Source organism: Bos grunniens, chromosome 5 (genome assembly GCF_055505025.1).
Source record: "Bos grunniens cultivar Pamir isolate PY7600 chromosome 5, Bosgru_T2T1.0, whole genome shotgun sequence".
Taxonomy (NCBI): Eukaryota; Metazoa; Chordata; class Mammalia; order Artiodactyla; family Bovidae; genus Bos; species Bos grunniens.
The window spans coordinates 25,733,716-25,755,240 of record NC_141169.1 but is presented as its reverse complement, the minus strand read 5'-3'; the positions used below and the strand labels follow the sequence as shown (position 1 = coordinate 25,755,240).

General features: G+C 42.9%; 1 protein-coding gene across 1 annotated transcript in view; it reads left to right on the top strand.

Moving 5' to 3' along the window:
- The window catches only part of LOC147371436 (uncharacterized), a 144,147-nt gene that overhangs the window by 82,689 nt on the left and 39,933 nt on the right, over positions 1-21,525 (top strand). Inside the window, exons 12-14 of the mRNA XM_086403685.1 lie at positions 7,362-7,656; positions 15,547-15,663; positions 17,966-18,091. Of these exons, the coding sequence (XP_086259811.1) occupies positions 7,362-7,656; positions 15,547-15,663; positions 17,966-18,091 (538 nt within the window). The remainder of the gene's footprint in view (positions 1-7,361; positions 7,657-15,546; positions 15,664-17,965; positions 18,092-21,525) is intronic.

Genomic DNA, 21,525 nt, shown 5'->3' with positions numbered 1-21,525 from the left:
TGACCCCTGGTGGGAGGACTAAGATCCCACATGACCCATGGTATGGCCAAAAGATTTTAAAAAACTGAGACAAACTTACATGCCTTGATTCAATCATTTGAGTTTTCTCCAATCTGCTTCCCAAGAGGCTGCCCATTTAGCAGAAGGAATTTGAATTAGGAATCAAGACTCTGTTTTTACCTCTTCAGTGAACACTGATTGTATGTCAGAAATTTCTGACTCTGCAGTTCTAATGGTGTAGATGAACCTAGAGCCTATACAGAGTGAAGTAAGTCAGAAAGAGAAAGATAAATATTGTATACTAATGCATATATATATGGAGTCTAGAAAGATGATCAGAGAAGGCAATGGCACCCCACTCCAGTACTCTTGCCTGGAAAATCCCATGGATGGAGGAGCCTGGTAGGCTGCAGTCCATGGGGTCGCTAAGAGTAGGACACGACAGAGCGACTTCACTTTCTCTTTTCACTTTCATGCATTGGAGAAAGAAATGGCAACCCACTCCAGTGTTCTTGCCTGGAGAATCCCAGGGATGGGGGAGCCTGGTGGGCTGCCGTCTACGGGGTCACACAGAGTTGGACACGACTGAAGCGACTTAGTAGTAGTAGTAGTAGAAGTAGAAAGATGATACCAAAGAATTTATTTGCAGGGCAACAATGGAGAAACAGACATAGAGATCAGCCTTATGGACATGAGAAGCGGGGAGGAGAGGGTGAGATGTAGGCAGAGGAACATGGAAACTTACATTCAGTTCAGTTCAGTTCAGTTGCTCAGTCATGTCCAATTCTTTGCAACCCCATGAATCGCAGCACGCCAGGCCTCCCTGTCCATCACCACCTCCCGGAGTTCACTCAGACTCATGTCAATCTAGTCAGTGATGCTATCCATCAATCTCATCCTCTGTCGTCCCCTTCTCCTCCTGCCCCCAATCCCTCGCAGCATCAGAGTCTTTTCCAATGAGTCAACTCTTTGCATGAGGTGGCCAAAGTACTGGAGTTTCAGCTTTAGCATCATTCCTTCCAAAGAAATCCCAGGGCTGATCTCCTTCAGAATGGACTGGTTGGATCTCCTTGCAGTCCAAGGGACTCTCACGAGTCTTCTCCCACACCACAGTTCAAAAGCATCAATTCTTTGGCACTCAGCTTTCTTCACAGTCCAACTCTCACATTCATACACGACCACTGGAAAAACCATAGCCTTGACTATACAGACCTTGGTTGGCAAAGTAATGTCTCTGCTTTTGAATATGCTATCTAGGTTGGTCATAACTTTTCTTCCAAGGAGTAAGTGTCTTTTTATTTCATGGCTGCAGTCACCATCTGCAGTGATTTTGGAGCCCAGAAAAATAAAGTCTGACACTGTTTCCACTGTTTCCCCATCTATTTCCCATGAAGTGATGGGACCAGATGCCATGATCTTCGTTTTCTGAATGTTGAGCTTTAAGCCAACTTTTTCACTCTCCTCTTTCACTTTCATCAAGAGGCTTTTGAGTTCCTCTTCACTTTCTGCCATAAGAGTGGTGTCATCTGCATATCTGAGGTTATTGATATTTCTCCCGGCAATCTTGATTCCAGCTTGTGCTTCTTCCAGCCCAGCATTTCTCATGATGTTCTCTGCATATAAGTTAAATAAGCAGGGTGACAATATACATCCTTGACGTACTCCTTTTCCTATTTGGACTTACATTACCATATGTAAAATGGATAGCCAACGGGAATTTGCTGTATGGCTCAGGAAACTTAAACAGGGGCTCTGTATCAACCTAGAGGGGTGGGATGGGGAGGGAGATGGGAAGGAGGTTCAAAAGGGAGGGAACATATGTATATTTTTGGTTGATTCATGTTGAGGTTTGAGAGAAAACAACAAAATTCTATAAAGCAATTATCCTTCCATTTAAAAAATTAATTAAAAAAAATTCTGACTCTGGAAATGGTAAATGAGGGCCAGGAGTTATTGCTTCCATTGCCTTCTTATGTAATCCTCTCAAAAGAAATATATTCTTGTTTTCTTAGTCAGCATAAAAAGCCACGGTCTCTATGCATTTGTGTCTCTGGGAGTAGCTACAAACAGCAGTGCTTCCTACCTCAGGCAGAGAAAGCCCTAGTGTCATCTTCCTCCAGGTCTAGAAGGCGTGGGGAAGGGGAGCAGTGGTTGGAAGAGTGGTTGATCTCTACACTGGAACCCACCCTGAGGTGGCAGCATTCAGAAGCCATAGGAGATGCCTTGCTTCCTCCCACCACATGTACAGCAAACCAGATGGGCCGACATCTGCCAAGACTTCCAGGACCTGAGAATCCCTAGAGCTCCCAATCTTAATATTGTTTCAGTAATATTTGGTGAAGATAATGAATTTTTAGAAAAGTGGTAAATGCCACGAGGGCAATGTTTCTGGTATCTGAAGCATTGTCAGCAGATAATGCTGCTAAACAAGCAGTGCTCCCAGACCCTTAGCCATGGAATGATTTCTTCAACCAACAACTGTTATCTGCCATCCACAGAGATACAGTCACAGCCAGAAATACAGACTTGGTCCCTGCCCTCCAAGGGCTTCAAGTCTGCAAAGAGAGATTAAGAATGTATACTATTAATCAATAGAAAATAAAGAAGAAAGTGTTATTGGATTTGTACAGAAGTGAAATGCTGAAGAAGTTTTGAGGAGGGAGAAAAACTTTTTAAAGGATTTGTAGCATCATCGACTCAATGAACTTGAGTTTGAGCAAACTCTGGCAGACAGTGAAAGACAGGGAAGCCTGGCATGCTGCAGTCCACGGGGTCGCAAAGAGCTGGACATGACTGAGTGACTGAACAACAGCAACAAGGGAGCCTTTGAGTAGAATCTTGAGTGATGAGGAGAATTTGGATATGCAGGTGGGGGGGATGGGTAATCCATGTAGAGAGATGAGTGGTAAGAACGCTGATAATATTGGTCATGTCAGGGACAGTTAACATTTACTGAGCACTTAATATACATTAAGTACCATGCTGGTGGCTCAGACGGTAAAGCTTCTGCCTGCAATGCGGGAGACCCGGGTTCGATTCCTGGGTTGGGAACATCCCCTGGAGAAGGAAATGGCAATCCACTCCAGCACTCTTGCCTGGAAAATCCCATGGACGGAGGAGCCTGATAGGCTGCAGTCCATGGGGTCGCAAAGAGTTGGACACGACTGAGCGACTTCACTTTCCCTTTCACCATGCTAAACACTGTTCTCCCAAGATGTCATTTACCATCCATGACACACCTAAGGGGTAACGATAATCCTACCATGCCCTTCCCGCCCCAAAGACAGAGCAAGCAAGCAGTAGAGCAGAGGCATGACAGAGGGTCAGTATAGGCAAAGCACAAGCAGCTAAACAGTCTGGTTTTACTGATGCTCAGAATGTAGAAAATGGGATAGGCAGGGTTAGGGCCAGATCATGGAAGGTCTTGACCCTAGGTGAGGCCTGGGAGCAAATAACAAAAGTAACCAAATCCTTTAAAATCTAATGAGAAAGCAAGTAGGCACATGTATTTTAGAGCTAAAATGGCTTTCAAATGATTTCCGTGGTGTTCCAGTGGTTAAGACTCTGTGCTTCCAGTGCAGGGGGTCAGGGTTCAATTCCTGGTCAGGGAACTAGATCCCACATGCCACAACTAAAGATCCAACTAAGACCTGACACAGCTAAATAAAAATAAATTTAAAAAATAAATAAATTAAATGGCTTTCAAGTTTGTTGAAAGAAGTTAAAACCCAATCATTTCATGTGAAATGTAGCATTATTTTTACAGTTCAGCTATACAAGTTGCAGACATTTGAAGCGATGAATATCAATCCAATAAGGGAGTCCTTTATTTCTGCAAACCCTAACTGAAACTTTTAAAACCCACAGTTGGACTCTGAATCTTGAATTTAGAAAGCATAAAGGCTTCACCTAACATAGTATTTATCTAATCCAGTATTCACCTAGCTCATGAATTAGAAATAAGCTCCATGCGTGAGAAAGCCCATCTTGTATGCAATCGCTGTTTTGTATGGGTTCCATGTTCTAGTTCCGTTGCCAGCCAAATCCTGTGCACAGAGGACAGGCTGACACCTGGCATAATTCCTGATAACACACTAGCAGAGCATACAAGCTGTGAGATCTTCAGCAGTCAAGTACCTCTCAAAGATTCTGTTTCTTTAATCGGGATAATAATAAATATTTCACAAGACTGTAAAAGAATTAAATGAGATGATACAGAGCAAGTTTTTAGTGCTGTGTCTACCACCCACTCCCCAATATAAGACTGTTAATGTAGTATTCAGCCTCTTGTTCTGTTGCTAAGTCGTGTCTGACTCTTTGCGACCCCATCGGCTGCAGCACACCAGGCTTCCCTGTCCTTCACTATCTCCTGGGGTTTGCTCAGATTCATGTCCACTGAGTCAGTGATGCTATCCAACCATCTCATCCTTTGTCATCCCCTTCTCCTCCTGCCCTCAGTCTTTCCCAGACTCAATGTCTTTTTCAGTGAGTTGGTTGTTTGCATCAGATGGCCAAAGTATGGGAGCTTCAGCTTTAGTATCAGTCCTTCCAGTGAATATTCAGGGTTGATTTCTTTTAAGATTGTTCAGCCTTTTAGTGAGAGATATATACTGTTTTGTTGTGTGCTTAAAAAATTCATATTCATTCTCTGTATTTGTCATGATGCACATTGGAAGTTAATATTTTAATGCAACCCTCTATATACGAGTTTATTGTATACATCAGAGAAGAGCAGTAAACAGTCAGAAAATGCATCTACATTAATTTTTTAAATTTATGTATTTAAAAAGAAGTTCAGTAACTTTTCACATTTAGAGGTTAATGCACAGGAAAATACTAGTAATAAAGTATTTCTTGGGTGTTTCGAAATGCTGAAAAAAATGAACAGATGTGCAAACACATTAAGATTTAGTTTTAGATTAATTAAGCCCATGAAGTCCCCATATAATACACCTTCCAGTTCCAATTTCTCCTTTTAGGCACAAGCAAGTTGCTACTTTCTTCATAATGGTTCATAGTCACCACTGATGAAGTTGAACTACAGGGGCAAGTTTAAACAGCGCTTTGTTTTCAGAACTATCCATCCTATTAGGAAGTACTCAACATGCTTCAAAGAATAAGAGAAGAATTTTTAAAGCCCAGATTCTACTCATAAAATCAGAATGAAGACAACCAGTAACATCTGTGCAACATGGTGCAGCATTTTTTGCAGAAGACTGTTAAAGGCTGTAGCAGTCTATAAAGTAAAACAGGTATTCAGTTACAGAACTTTGAGTACTGTCTACGTAAGTGCTGTTTGACAAAAGAAATGAAATCAGCCACAGTATGAGGAGCACATAAGCACAGAGTTTTACCCACTAGAGTGATCTGTATGAATGACAGTTCACAGGCAATCAAGTATTAATATGTCCTTTCCCTAATTTTTTTAATATGATCGATTGATTTTTTAAATGATTTATTTATTTAATTCTGGGGGGGCTGCCCTGGATCTTTGTTGCTGGGCACAGACTTTCCCTAGTTGAGGTGAGCGGGGGCTGCTCTTCCGTGTGGTGCACAGGCTCCTCATTGCAGCCTTCGCTTGGGGAGCACAAGCTCTAGGCGCTGGGGCTTCGGTACTTGCAGCACGTGGGGTCAGCAGATGTGGTGCACTGACTTAATTGCTCCAAAACATGTGGAATCTTCCTGGACCAGGGATTGAACCCGTGTCCCCTGCATCGGCAGGCGGATTCTTATCCACTGTACTATGAGGGAAGTCCTTTCCTAACTTTTCATGCTTTGTTTCTAATTGTTTCAGCAAGTGCACATTTTAAATCATTACATTTGTGGTGGACATTGGTGAACATTTTTCTAACTGAATAACCAAGAATCATTTCCATCTTCACCCTTCCTAATAGGACCCCAAGTTTATTTAATATTCACCATTCTTTCCACAGCCCAGGTGCCTTAGAGGCAGTGATGCCATTCAACCATCTCATCCTCTGTTATCCCCTTCTCCTCCTGCCCTCAGTCTTTCCCAGTATCAGGGTCTTTTCCAGTGAGTTGGCTCTTCTCATCAGGTAGCCAAAGGACTGAAGCTTCAGCTTTAGCATCAGTCCTTCTGATGTATATTCAGGGTTGATTTTCATTAGGATTGACTGGTTTGATTTCCTAGCAGTCCAAGGGACTCTCAAGAGTTTTCTCCAGCATCACAGTTTGAAAGCATCAATTCTTTGGCACTCAGCTTTCTTTATGGTTCAATTCTCATATCCATAAATGATAACTGGAAAAACCATAGCTTTGACTAGATGGACCTTTGTTGGCAAAGTGATGCTCTGCTTTTTAATATGCTGTCTAGTGCTGTAGTTCAAAGGGGCCATAAAGACTAGGACACGACTTAGCCACTGAACAACAACAGCAAAGGTTTGTCATACCCTTTCTTCCAAGGAGCAAGAGTCTTTTAATTTCGTGCTGCAGTCACTGTCCACAGTGATTTTGGAGACCAGGAAAATAAAATCTGTCACTGTTTCCATTTTTCCCCCATCTATTTGCCATGAAGCGATGGGACCAGATGCCATGATCTTCATTTTTTGAATATTGAGTTTTAAGCCAGTTTTTTTCACTCTCCTATTTCACCCTCATCAAGAGGCTTCTCTTCACTTTCTGCCATTAGACTGGTATCATCTGCATGTGAAAGTGTTAGTCCCTCAGCTGTGTCTGACTCTTTGTGACCCCATGGACTGTAGCCCTCCAGGTTCCTCTGTCCATGGAATTCTCCAGGCAACAATACTGGAGTGGGTTACTATTCTCTTCTCCAGGGGATCTTCCCGACCTAGGGATTAAACCTGGATCTCCTGCACTGCAGGCAGATTCTTTACCATCTGAGCCTCTCTGCATATCCTCTGTAGTAATATACATAAATCAACACAGAACCATGCCACAGGCACTTCATCTTCAGGAGTCAGTGAGATAGAAGGACCATAATAGAAAAGAATACACACTGGTTCTAGTTCCAACCCTTTCCTTTACTACTTGTGTGGTTTTGGTCAAATTATTGAATTTTCTAAGTCTCAGTTTCCCCATTTCTAAGAGGAAATAAAGTAAATATCTTACAGACCAGCAGTCTTCTTACATTGTTAAACTTCTCTGAATATGTCGCTTGGTTTCTGAACCCTAGGTGCCTATATAGCTGAAAAAAAAAATTTACACTGAACTCTTTTGGTGTATCAACACATATTTTAGCATGATGGCAAACAGAATTATGTCCAGAATTAAATTTCAATCCTTTACTAAAGTAGCCACTTTGATTCTTTGGTGTTTTGAAAAGATGTATTTTTTCTCTCCTTTCAGTTCTTTAAACATGATTTCAACCATTACATTTCTAGGCTTCCTCTCCCCATTGAGAACAAGGATGCATGGTTTGCCTCCCAGCTGGTTTGTCCTGTGGTCCTAAGATGGGCACTGTGTGGGAATGGAAGGAACAAATGCCACTGTAGCACTTGCCGAATCCCTGAAGTGACAGACCTGGAATATGATCACCTAATATTTGACCAGCTGTCCTCTGTGGATCAGATCATTATAGTCTATGTGTTCTCAGCTAAGAAGAAGGACAGGACTATGAGAGAAATGGCCAAACTGTACACGAAACTGAACAGACATAGAAGCATGCCTTGCGTTCAGGTGAGTATCGTGTGTATAAAGGCAGCCTGTATAATAATGTTTACTTGGAAGTTATATCTTCATATATTTCCTCAGCCACACAAAGGATCATTCAGTTCAGTTCAATTGCTCAGTCGTGTCCGACTCTTTGCCACCCCATGGGCTGCAGCACGCCAGGCCTCCCTGTCCATCACCAACTCCCGGAGTTTACCCAAACTCCTGTCCATTGAGTCGGTGATGCCATCCAACCATCTCATCCTCTGTCATCCCCTTCTCCTCCCACCTTCAATCTTTCCCAGAATCAGGGTCTTTTCCAATGGGTCAGTTCTTCATATCATGTGGCCAAAGGATTGGAGTTTCAGCTTCAACATCAGTCCTTCCAATGAACACCCAAGACTGATCTCCTTTAGGATGGACTGGTTGGATCTCCTTGCAGTCCAAGGGACTCTCAAGAGTCTTCTCCAATACCACAGTTCAAAAGCATCAATTCTTAGGTGCTCAGCTTTCTTTATTGTCCAACTCTCAAATCCACACATGACCACTGGAAAAACAATAGCCTTGACTAGATGGACCTTTGTTGACAAAGTAACATCTCTGCTTTTTAATATGCTGTCTAGGTTGGTCATAGTTTTTCTTCCAAAGAGCAAGCGTCTTAATTTCATGGCTGCAGTCACCAACTGCAGTGATTTTGGAGCCCAAAGAAATAAAGTCAGCCACTGTTTCCACTGTTTCCCCATCTATTTGCCATGAAGTGATGGGACTGGATGCTGTGATCTTTGTTTTCTGAATGTTGAGCTTTAAGCTAACTTTTTCACTCTCCTCTTTCACTTTCTTCAAGAGGCTCTTTAGTTCTTCACTTTCTGCCATAAGGGTGGTATCATCTGCATATCTGAGGTTATTGATATTCCTCCCAGCAATCTTGATTCCAGTTTGTGCTTCATCCAGCACAGCGTTTCTCATGATGTACTCTGCATATAAGTTAAATAAGCAAGGTGACAATATACAGCCTTGACATACTCTTTTTTCCTATTTGAGGATTATGGAAGGAGTTTTTCCTCCATTTTTCTAAGTTGAGGTATGGCCTTCCTATAACAAAGATCACAAATCTTAATGATATGTAGATGAATGAACTTTCACCTGTATATACACCTATAAAATCACCACTCAGATCAAGATATAGAGTATTTACAGACCTGAAAAAGCTCCCTCTTGCCCCTTCTCAGTCAATATTCTACCATCTAATCATCTCAGGTAACCACTATTCTGACTTCTATCACAATAAATTAGTTTTTTCTGTTTTAAATCTTCATATACATAGAATTATCCCTGGAGGAAGTCATGGCAACCCACTCCAGTATTCTTGCCTGGAGAATACCATGGGCAGAGGGTTAATTTATTTAGGATAAAAGAGCTGGACACAACTGAAGTGACTTAGCATGCATGCCTGCAGATGTGGAATCATACAGTGTGAACATTTAAAAATACACAGTATACTTTTGTGTTTCCTCTGTCAGAGAATAAGAATGGTAAATACCAGTCATGCCAACATGCTCCTATTCTGCATACACGGCAGACATTGCTGCTGCTGCTGCTGCTGCTGCTATGTCGCTTCAGTCGTGTCCAACTCTGTGCGACCCCATAGATGGCAGCCTACTAATCCATTATTTTCAACTGAGCCCGGACTGGGCCCTAACTCTTATTTGTGGTTGTATTTCAAATAGCCACTAAAAGTTGATCTGAGAAGGCACTAATGAAACATCTTCTACATGATAGCCTTTACACTCAACCCGTTTAATAAATCTCTGAATCTTTTTTCTCCCCCAGTGTTTAACAATTTTATTTTTTATATTTCTATGTGGTCATTTTTTAAATCTACATTTTAATTGGAGGAAAATTGCTTTACAATGCTGTGTTGGTTTCTGCTGTACAACAACGTGAATCAGTCATAATCACATATATATATATATATATCTCCCCTCCATCTTGAGCCTCCGTCCCCTCCAGGTCATCACAGAACACTAGGCTTGGCTCCCTGTGTTATGTAGCAACTTCCCACTAGCTAGCTCTTTTACACATAATAGTCTATATATGTCAGTGCTACTTTCTCAGTTCATCCCACCCTCTCCTTCCCTGACTGTGTCCATGACTCTGTTCTCAAAATCCGCATCTCCATTCTTTCCCTGCAAACAGGTTCATCAGTACCATTTTTCTAGATTCCACATATATGCTTTAATATACGATATTTGTTTTTCTTATTCTGACAGTAAGTCTCTAAGTCTTACTCATTCTATTATTGTGACTTTTTTTTTCCTATTTGTTTCATCATCTCAATCCCAAAGCTTCTGTTTATTTCAGACTTTGATTTTCTCCAGTGGACTCCCTGAAAGTTTCCTGCTTCTGGTCTTGGTTGTTCTGATATTTCCTGCACATCGAAAGGTGTTCTTTTTAATATCTGAACATGCATCATCTTCTGCTTAAAACCCTCTAAGGATTTCTTATAGAGTCCAGTACAGGTTTCTTTGTGTGACATTGAGGGTCTCTCCCACAGGGGCTTTTCCAGGGCTGCCTGGTCAGTTCATGATCCCAGCCCCACTTATAGCCCTGGGGGATACTTTACAGAACTGTTGAGAGCCCAGGTCTTGTTCTTCATCAGGCTGAAGCATGTGAAAGCTGAGGGCTTGGGCCACGTGGCCCTTGTTGAACCACTTTCAATGAGATGCCTTTTAGGATGTTGCCCTGAATATGCTCTGAGCTTCTTCTGAGGGATGTTATATTATTTGCCACAAGTTTGATGTCATGGAATTGCAGTGAAGTGTGAAAATTGTCTTTGAATGAGAAGCTAGAAAAGTTTTATTTCCTGTGAGGATCTGGTTGGTTTCTTCTTCCCTGGTAATGAGATTTTTGGTGCCCAACTGAGTTTCTGTTTTCACTTTGCTTGAAAGTACACAGCAAAGTTTTAGACTGAATCATAACAATACATTAAGAAGTTATGGACCACTTATCTAAAATCCATTTCTTCTTTTTGGATCTAGAGCTTCTGTTTATATTAAAATCTTCTCATTGTAATTTTTATAATTTATAATTTTCTTTTAGGCTATATTTACCTCCTATAAACCATCTCAGGTTTTTGCTAAAAAGGCAGAGTGTAAACAATAAATTTAAAATGTAAATTTGGCTGCTAAGTTGCTTCAGTTGTGTCTGACTGTGCAACCCCATAGACGGCAGTCCATCAGGCTCCACCGTCCCTGGGATTCTCCAGGCAAGAACACTGGAGTGGGTTGCCATTTCCTTCTCCAATGCATGAAAGTGAAAAGTGAAAGTGAAGTCGCTCAGTCGTGTCTGACTCTTAGCGACCCCATGAACTGCAGCCCACAAGGCTCCTCCGTCCATGGGATTTTCCAGGCAAGAGTACTGGAGTGGGGGGCCATTGCCTTCTCCATAAATTTGGCTAAGGAAGTATTATTTTGTCCAGCAGAGTTGAGAGTAACCTTGCAGGGAGGTGACATGAAAGTTTGTAAGTTTGGATGGTAAAGAAAGAGAATCTGGGCATTACTGGCTGTGTACCTTATGCTTCCAAAAAGTAGGTTCTGTTTTAGCTCATAAAAAGGAAAAGAATGATCCCATACCAGTGACAGGACTTCCCTGGTGGCTCAGATGGTAAAGCGTCTGTCTACAATCTGGGAGACCCAGGTTTGATCCCTGGGTTGGGAAGATCCCCTGGAGAAGGAAATGGCAATCCACTCCAGTACTATTGCCTGGAAAATCCCATGGACAGAGGAGCATGGTAGGCTACAGTCCATGGGGTCGCAAAGAGTCAGACACGACTGAGCGACTTCACTTTCACTTTCACTATACTAGTGACACTGAAGGGAATACACATAAGAATAGAGATGGTTATAAAACACAGGAAATTCACCTGAGAATCCCAGTCTCCTCAAACAGAGTTGTCTGGCCTTCATTCTCTACAGTTCCGCCTAACCAGGGACCTGGTGGTGTGTAGGGGCCTGGTAGAGGCCCCTGCATAGTGCTGAAATTGCTGAAGCTGTGCGTGGAAGCTGAACAGCAGTGGGAATTCACTGGATACTCTGGTGGAAGCATCCAGGTATACAGACAAAGCTCTCAGAAGGGGGCCTGAGCCCCAGAGGCTGCTGGAGTCCTCTGCTTGCATGCTGGAAGCTTCTGGATGGCAGGATCATGTCTTTTTCACATTAGAGTCCCAATGGCTATCACAGGACCTAAGGATTGATTAACACTTAAAACATATTTATCAAATGAATAAATGGACTGATGAATGAGTAAATGACTCTTCAGCCCGAGGGCCAGATATGGCAGTATATGTGCGTGTGTGTGCTTAGTTGTGCTCTACTCTTCACAAGCTCATGGATTGTAGCCCGCAAAGCTTCTCTGTCCATGGAATTTTCTAAGCAAGAACACTGGATTGGGTTGCAATTTTCTGCTCTAGGGGATCTTCCCAACCCAGGGATCAAAATTGCATCTCTTGTATCTTGCATTGGTGGGTGGATTCTTTACCACTGCACCATTTGTGAAGCCTGTGAGGGCATATTGTCACTGCAAATTCTTTTTTGGCCCTATGGAAGGGGCTTCTTGAACTATTTACTTGTGAACTGAGCTAGGTCTCCCCTGAAGAGACAGACAAGCCAAGCTGATGAGAGAGCAAGACTACAGTCAGGAGTTCAACTCCTCACTGAAATGACAACAAGGTGCATCAAATCCAAGGGTTCTGATATCCTCGGGGTAGCCAGCACCTGACCGTCCCACACCGTATGTCTGGCAACTAATAGACAGTAAATATTTGCTGAAATGATCAGAAATGGCAAAGTCAAGATAAGCTCAAGAGAGAAAATATTTATTGAGTGCTTACTGTGTTGCAACCACTGTTTTCCTGATTTATCAGTAAATTCTCTAAAGAACCCTAAATAGCTGGCTCTCTGCATAGGCATCTATTGAGCACAGGTTAGTAACTAAGACAAAGGACATTTATTTATTTGTCTGCTTTTTACTGAGAAGGTGGTGGGGCTGAGGTTCAGACCAGGCAGTCTTACTCTAGGACCTGTGCTCACAAGCACTGTGGCATGCTGCATAGCAGCATGGAGCAGGAAAATCAGCAGCTAAGGGAAGCAAGAGTGGGACTGAATGAGTGAATGGATTGGGAGGAACGGCTCATATTTAGCACTTCAGGAATATATGCTTGGGCTTGTGGGGGCAGGAGATGTGGAAGGGGCTTTGTATGTATCCCCAGCAGGAATTAGGGAGGCCAATGCAGTTGATAAAAGGAGCCATCCCTGGCTGAACCCTTTTAGCAATGAAGAAATAAGTCCAAAATACTAGTAATATCTACTTGGGGCTGTCCATAGGGTCGCAAAGAGTTGGACAAGACTGAGTGACTGAACAACAACAACAATCAGTCCAAGGAGCATTCTTTATTAGCGGAAGCAAGCAGGATCTTTCATTGCTGTGTATGGTCTCTCTAGTTGCTCCAAGGCATCTGGGATTTTAGTTCCCCAATCAGGGACAGAACTCACATCCCCCACATTGCAAGGCAGATTCTCAACCACTGGACCACCAGGGAAGTCCCCAATGAGCGCTTTTGACACGTGAACACTCACTGAGCTCTACAAATGCTGGAGCATGTGATAAGAACTGGTAGGAGCATGTGATAGAAAAATGAATTCGACTTTGATCTTATCCACTAGGAAAAGACAATCCAGAGAACAGACAATCACAACACAGTGAACTGAGTGCTCGGTCAGAAGTATGAACACAACATTCAGGCAAGAAGCGTCTTATAGCACCAAGAAGAGTTAACTGGACAGAGAACATCTCCCACAAACTGTGTTTTGGAAAGCATGTTGGAATAATGCATGTTGGAAGGCGAGAGGATAGGAAATTGGAAGCTGAATTTGGAAGACTGGGAATAAATCAGTATTAAGGGGTGCATGTTGAAGGAGCTAGCAACTAGAGGTTCACAAACAACACACTTTGATAAGATTTGATCTCTTATTTGAGATTTGATAAGGAATTTGAACTCTTCTTGAAAAGTAGAAGGATTCATTAAAGGATTTTAAGCAGAGAAGTAATATGAAGACTTTTTTTTTTTTAAGAAGGATAAGTTTGAAAAAACAATCCAGAAAATGTCAGAGTAACAGGGAGGCCTGTTACTATGATGACCTCCCTGGTGGCTCAGATGGTAAAGTGTCTGCCTACAGTGTGGGAGACCCAGGTTTGATCCTTGGGTTGGGAAGATCCCCTGGATAAGGCAATGGCACCCCACTTGAGTACTCTTGCCTGGAAAATCCCATGGACAGAGGAGCCTGGTAGGCTACAGTCCATGGGGTTGCAAAGAGTCAGACACGATTGAGCAACTTCACTTTCACTGTTACTATGAATACATTTTACCAGGTGAGAAATAATCTGCCAGGACAGTGTGGTTGAAAAAGGATGCTGAGTATGAGTGTGAGTTAGAAGCAAAACTCTCTAAGATTTAATTTGTTGAGTGAGGGAAGAACTTAAGATGTCACTCAGCTTTTCATGTGGACAGTTAGAATAATGGCAGTGCCCCTTGTTGAGAGAGGGAATTCAGGAGGAGAAGAAGAAATGTCTGTTATCTGTCACAGCATAACAAAACACCTAGAAACTTTGAAATCTTAAAAACAACAGTCACGTGTGTGCTCATGACTGGCTTGGCTATGCTTCAGGTAGCACTGACTGAGGCAGGATGAAGAAGGCCAGAGAATTCAAGAACAGGCTCATTCACGAGGCTGGCAGGTAGTGCTGCTGCCATTTGGGAGCTCACAGTTATGGTCGCTGGCCAGGGGTCTCTGTCCTCCTCATGAGGGCCTTTCCACATAGCTTCTCAGATTTCCTCACAACATGGGGTCTATGTTTTGAAAAGGAATATCCCAAGAGGTGAAAATGCAAGCTGGAGATCTCTTAAGTTACACAGTATGCAATTGGTTAAAGGATGCCACTGAGCCAGCCCAGATGACTGGAAATAGATTCCCATTACTCGAGGAGTGGCGTGGCAAAGGACTGATAGCCATCTTTAATCTGCCATAACATTATTTGAAGAAAAAGATGAAAAATTCAGATTGAGAATGCTGAGTTGAGGTCCCCAAATGACATCAAAATGGAGACATCAAGAAATAGGCAATTCAACCTACAGGTCTGGCTCTGAGCAGAGCACTAACTTTGGAAGATGTTTGATGTAGACATGAAGAGTGCTTAAAATTACGGGTTACCCAAGGAGCGTGTGAAGACACTGAATGGTTGGAGGCAAGAATGGAGATTTTAGTACAGTAGAAATTTAGAGGCTAAGTGGAGAAAAGTTGTACATGATAAAGACTAGGATGGAAAACAGAGAAATAGGAAGAAAACAGAAGAGAATGCGGCCACAGAAATCCAGGAGACAGAGAAAGAGGTACAATTCAAAAATGTTAAATGCCATGAAGCGGTGAAATAATAAAAGAAACACAAAATTGTCCCCTGGGCTTGGCAATACAGAGAGGTCTTTGGTGAGCTTATGTGTGCGTGCGTGCATGGGTGCTCAGTCACTCAATCATGTCCAACTCTTTCTGACTCCATAGACTATAGGCTGTCAGGCTCCTCTGTCCCTGGGATTTCCCAGGCAAGAATACTGGAGTGGGTTGCCATTTCCTATTCCAGGGAATCTTCCCAACCCAGAGATTGAACCCATGTCTCCTGCTTTGACAGGCGATTTCTTTACCACTGTGCCACCTGGGAAGCCTGGTGAACCTATGAAGGCATTTCTAATAGAGAGGTGGGGACAGAGTCTAGAATTTTTGATTCAAAGATACAAATACTGATGAATGGAGCAAAAGATTTGTTACTTGGGCTTCAGTATCTTTACAATTTCCCTTTTTCTTTTCTCAGTGTCATTCAGATGCCTTTCGATTGATGAAATACAACATCATCACTGCATCCAAATTTACTAGTAGCAAAAGTCCACTTCTGGTTCAAAGGCACAATGTCATCCCAGGAATTTTTTTGGTATGTGCTTTGAGATATATAACTCTTTGACTGTTGTGTATGTTGCTTGCCAGACTTAGAGATAATTCACAGAGTGCACAGAGGCTATAAGAATGCAGAAATGGATCAGCTTGTATCACAACATTTTGTGGTACTTCCTTGACTGCAGATCTTAGCCTTATAATTACTCCTAGTGAAGTTAAAAGTTGGATATCATTTAACATTGAGGTGACCAAAGGGGGTAATGATAATCAATTCATAAAATTGTAAAAATTTAGTAAAATAATGTGCATAAATTGCTTGTTTCAATTCCTGGCACATCATGGGCAGATAGTAAGTGTTAATTCCCTTCCAGCACTTTTTCAGTTCAACAAATGTTTATTGAAAGCTCTGTGCCAAGCACAGTACTGGGAACTGAGGATACACAAATTAAAAAAACCCACATTCCCTCCTGTCATGGAGCTTCTAGTACAGTGGGGAGAGCTGTAGCCTGAAAAGGGTGATATATGAGCTGGGCTCTAAAGATGGGATTCTGATACAGGTAAGAAAGAGGAGGAGAAAGAAATTCGAGAGAGGAGGAATATTATTAGAAAGGTGAAGGTTTGGGGTGCAAAACACCTAGAGATATGGTTTTTAGTCCTGTGTCTTGCATTATAACCATGTTATTCTCACCTGGTAGAGGAGAGGACTGGCTCTCAATCCCAATCAATGCTTTAGTGCATGAAAAAATAATGATTTCTAGGCCTTACGCTGGAATAATTAAATCAGAATTTCTGTGGGTGCGACTCAGCATCAGTATTCTCTTCACATCAACTTTATTATGATATATTTTACATACAATATAATGCACTCACTGTAAGGTGTACAGTCCCAGTGACTTGACAAATGTGGATATTCATGAAAGCACCTCTATAATCGAGGAAGAAAGCACTGCTGTCACCCCAGAAGGTTTTCTCCGGCCCTCTAGCTGGAAGTCCTCCCACCTCCAGGCCATCACTGGCACTGCTGGGGTTTACTGGCACTGTAGATTGGGTTTGCCTTTTCTAAAATTTCAACTTAGAGCATTCACCCAATAAGCACCCTCTTGGCTGGCTGTTTGGGATATCAGTGCTTTTTAAAGGCTTCCTTAGATGAGTTTCATGAGAAGCAACAATCTGGATGATCTCACAGGACCCTATAGCTAAAAAGGGTACCATGATTTCATCGGCTGTCTAGAGGTACTTTATAGAAGCTGAATTTTAGGAGTAACAAATATGATTGCTGTTGTAATAATTAGGATGATTATAACACTAATATTTATAGACAAACAACCTGTCACCTTAATATGAAAGTAAGCTAGTTGGTTGGAAGTGTTCAAATGACAGTTTAGTCAAGAGAAAGAGACTCAGACTCAGAGATGGGGCAGAGACTGCATCTGTACTTGTGTTTTGAGATATACACTAAATAGAGAAATTTATTTTCTCTAAATAAATTAGAGAAAATTTAGCTAGTGAATTTTCTAGCTAATAGGAGCTCATCCACTAATCTCACCACAGTAAGTTGAGTAACTTCCTCAAATTTCAACCAACATACACATAAAAAAATCTGTTTTCAGTTTTCAAAATACACATCCTTGTCACTGTGAACAATAAACAATGAGCTTATTCTGCGGTAGGGAAGTCATCCCACAGACCTGGCAGGTGATCAAATATCACCCAACTCCTGCAAGCCTATTTGATCCTATGAGTCTTGGCAGACTGCATGTTTGGTTTATAGTCTCTGCTTCCTGTAAATTTACTGGTGGCTTTAAAAGAAAAAAGAAAAGTACCAACACAGTGAAAATATATGTCCTCTTCCCCACTCCAGTACTCTTGCCTGGAAAGTCCCATGGACGGAAGAGCCTGGAAGGCTGCAGTCCATGGGGTCGCTGAGAGTCAGACACGACTGAGCGACTTCACTTTCACTTTTCGCTTCCATGCATTGGAGAAGGAAATGGCAACCCACTCCAGTGGGATTCTTGAGAATCCCAGAGACGGGGGAACCTGGTGGGCTGCCATCTATGGGGTGGCACAGAGTTGGACACGACTGAAGTGACTTAGCAGCAAGCTGCATTCATCTGTGAAATCCAAATCAAAGACTTATCAGCTGAGGTCCTTCCGGTTCCCTGTAAGAAAGTGTCAACCATTACTCACGATCACCTAAAGCAAACAGGTTCCCACTCAATTCCTGGCTGTCAGAATTCTGGCTTTCAAACCAAGAGCAAAGCAAAGGCCTCAACCTGCTTAGCTGACCATCCACTGGGTGACAGTATTGATCCATCTGAAATAAATGTGTTTTGTCTCAGGGCCAGCAAACTCTGGGAAAGATTGCAGCCAGATGGAGTTCTGAGGGTCATGGGGGAAGCTCTGTCTTTCCTCAGGAGCAAGGAAGAATGATTCTGTTTTCTTTATCTTTCAAAGGAAAATGTGAGGTAAATTGTTCTGATGTAACCACACTGGGCCTGGATTTCTTTGGGCAAAGCAGTACAGATAATGAATGTGATTGTCCGTAATAAATTAACCTGCGTTTCCCTGACAATATAAACAATGAAGGCAGAAAGCTTGTAAAGAGCACTGTGTAAACAGCTGAAAATTCATTTTAGCAGTTTACTTAAATGCATTGGGATGGAACAATTCTTTACGCATGTTGTTCATTCTAATACAAACATGCTAGAGTGGTGGATGTGCATTATCCAGGCCTCTGAAGAGGGACAAGATTGTCTTTGTAGACTGTTATTTCCAGATTGCCATGTCGTGGTTTTACATTATTCTGTCTATTCTGGACATGATCCCTGTCTTCAAAATGAGAACTAGATCAAATCAGATCAGATCAGTCACTCAGTCGTGTCTGACTCTTTGCAACCCCATGAATCACAGCATGCCAGCCCTCCCTGTCCAACACAAACTCCTGGAGTTCACTGAGACTCAAGTCCATCGAGTCAGTGATGCCATCCAGCCATCTCATCCTCTGTCGTCCCCTTCTCCTCCTGCCCCCAATCCCTCCCAGCATCAGAGTCTTTTCCAATGAGTCAACTCTTCGCATGAGGTGCCCAAAGTACTGGAGTTTCAGCTTTAGCATCATTCCTTCCAAAGAACACCCAGGACTGATTTCCTTTAGAATGGACTGGTTGGATCTCCTTGCAGCCCAAGGGACTCTCAAGAGTCTTCTCCAACACCACAGTTCAAAAGCATCAATTCTTCCGCGCTCAGCCTTCTTTACAGTCCAGCCCTCACATCCATATATGACCACAGGAAAACCCAGGAGAACTAGATAGGCAACAACAAACACTGTACTAAGATTCGGTGTGATCAGTGGAAATGATGGTAGTGTGTTATGATAATGCGGTAGAGTAGAGGGAATGGTGGCAGGTCACATCGTCATTTTAAAAGGACAACACAGGAAGTGAGTTGAGTGCCAGCTTCAGGAGTCTTTAAAAGAGTCGGTCTGAAGGAACAAGGCAGAGGAGTAGGTGGATGTGGAGTACATCTCTCTTCATAGATACATCAGGAATTCATCTTCAGACACAGAACTACATGCAGAACATCAGTTGAGAGAGGACAGGAGTACCTGAGCAGTGGAAAAAAATATACAGAATCACACAAAACTCAGTAGGACGAAGGAACTAGGGGGAAACACAGGAGTGTTAGTAGGACTGGACCTGCCCTTGGCAAGTGGGGGAACTGAAGCAGGGGTCTGATCCCCACATCAGGGCAATTGTCTGAGTCAGAGGAGAAGCATTTAAGGCTGAGAATGAAACAGCTGATCTGTGGCAGCCTAAATGGAATGAGAATCAGACAGTCCTTGCTACAGCCATACATACCCCTGACAGGGACACAGGTCCCTTGGAAGGCCCAGCGGCTGGGAGCTGGACTTTAGGGATTGTGGCACAATCCCAGGGTGAGGGCCGCTGTTGACTGCAGAGAGACAGATTGAGGGGATGTGAGGGAGGAGACTAGTGGGAAATGCCTGTGGAGGAAAGCCAGGCAGCCATGGAAGCAAGGTGATTCTGCTGAGTCATGTGTAGGGGATAGAGCCATCACCATAGCCTCTCTCCTCACACACTAGCATCAGCAGCTGAAAAATAGAGTGAAGTGAAGTGAAGTCGCTCAGTCGTGTCAACTCTTTGAGACCCCATGGACTTAGCCTACAGGCTCTTCTGTCCATGGAATTTTCCAGGCAAGAATACTGGAGTGGATTGCCATTTCCTTCTCCAGGGGATCTTCCCAACCCAGGAATCGAACCCAGGTCTCCTGCATTGTAGGCAGACGCTTTTACCATCTGAGCCACCAGGGAACAACAGAGAGGCTAGCCCATCAAACTCCTGATGCATTGAACTACAGAGCAGGACTCCACCCAGGGTGCCCCTTTAAGTACCCAAGACACTGAACAACAGAGAAGGACCCCAGGCAAGGGAGGCCTCTAAGTGCCTGAATGGGTAGGGCTATGGAGGAAAACTGGCCCAAGAGGCCTTCTGATCGTCAGCTATAAGAGGCTTGAAAAAATAGTCTGAAAAGGCCATAACTCCTGCGACAGAGGCAGTCCATGTCCCTGCACACTTGGTGCCACCCAGGGTCCCCGCAAGCCAAGCAGCTGTGCTACCTTCACGCTCAACTCTCACTGGGGCAGAGCTGCCACAGGCAAAAAAAGTTTTGCATCTATGCATGCAGGGTTGCTTCAGTTGTATCTGATTCTTTGTGACCCTGTAGACTGTGGCCTGCCAGGCTTCTCTGTCAGGGTTCTCCAGGCAAAAATACTGGAGCATATTGGCCAATACTGCTTGCCATACCCTTCTAAAGCACTGTATTTCCTGCTGCCCTAGCTGCCAACTCCCCTGAGTACCTGGTGCTGCCAGAACCCCTGTGACCCAAGCAGCTGCACCATCTCCACACCTGGCCCTGATGGGGGCCAACCCAAGTACTCCAGGACAGCCTCAAGAGCAAACCCCAGTGGACAATCCACATGTAGAGGTGGAAATAAAACCACAATTGAAACCTAGGGGCAGTGTGGCTGAGGAAGAAGACCCCAAACCTTCCCACCAGCTATACAAGCTGCAGATTAAATCCACATGATCAACTAGGCAGACTCTGTGTCTATGGAATATATAAAAGGTCATTGAGAACTCCCGCAAAAGAAAACGCACTAGTTCTGATGGCTGTGGACATTGGAGGCAAGAACACAGAGCCGTAGGACCAGTTTAGAATCTGAGCTGCCCCCACAGCAGGTCCAGAGACCAGCACAATGTTGGAGGGCATCCTAGGGTGGTGAGGTGGACTGTGACTCCCAGCAAGGCTGGACTCTGACAGCAGTGACTCAAGAAAAACATTTATTATTCTTATGGTTTGACTTGTTCTGGGGTCACAAAGAGTTGGACAGAACTGAGCAACTAAGCACAGTAGATTCTTTTGACTTTTCTTTTTTTTTCCCCCTTCTATTGTAGTTGTCAATTTTATTGGCACTATGAAATCTAATTAAGCTTTTGAGCTTTTTGTTTTCTCTCCTCTGTCACATTTTTTATTGTTGTTATAAACCTCTGGCTCTATGTTGGGCTTTTGCAGTTCTGTGGAGTTTTCCTTTTTTTCTATCTTTTTTTAATTTTAATTTTTTAAACACAGTATTATTTTATACATTTATCCCTTTGTTTGTTTTTCCTACTGTTCTTTTTCCCTTCCAGTTAATCTTTAATGTATATAAATCTTCTTCTTCTACCTCTATTTAACTTCACCTATCTATTCTTTCTTTCTTTTCTTTTTTTCCTTTCCTCTCAACATATGTGTTAGTTTTGTTTTCATTGCTTTACTCCCCACTTGGCACCTTGCTTTAGTTTTGTTTTCCAGTTTGTGCTTTAGTTAGTTTTGTTCTTAACTG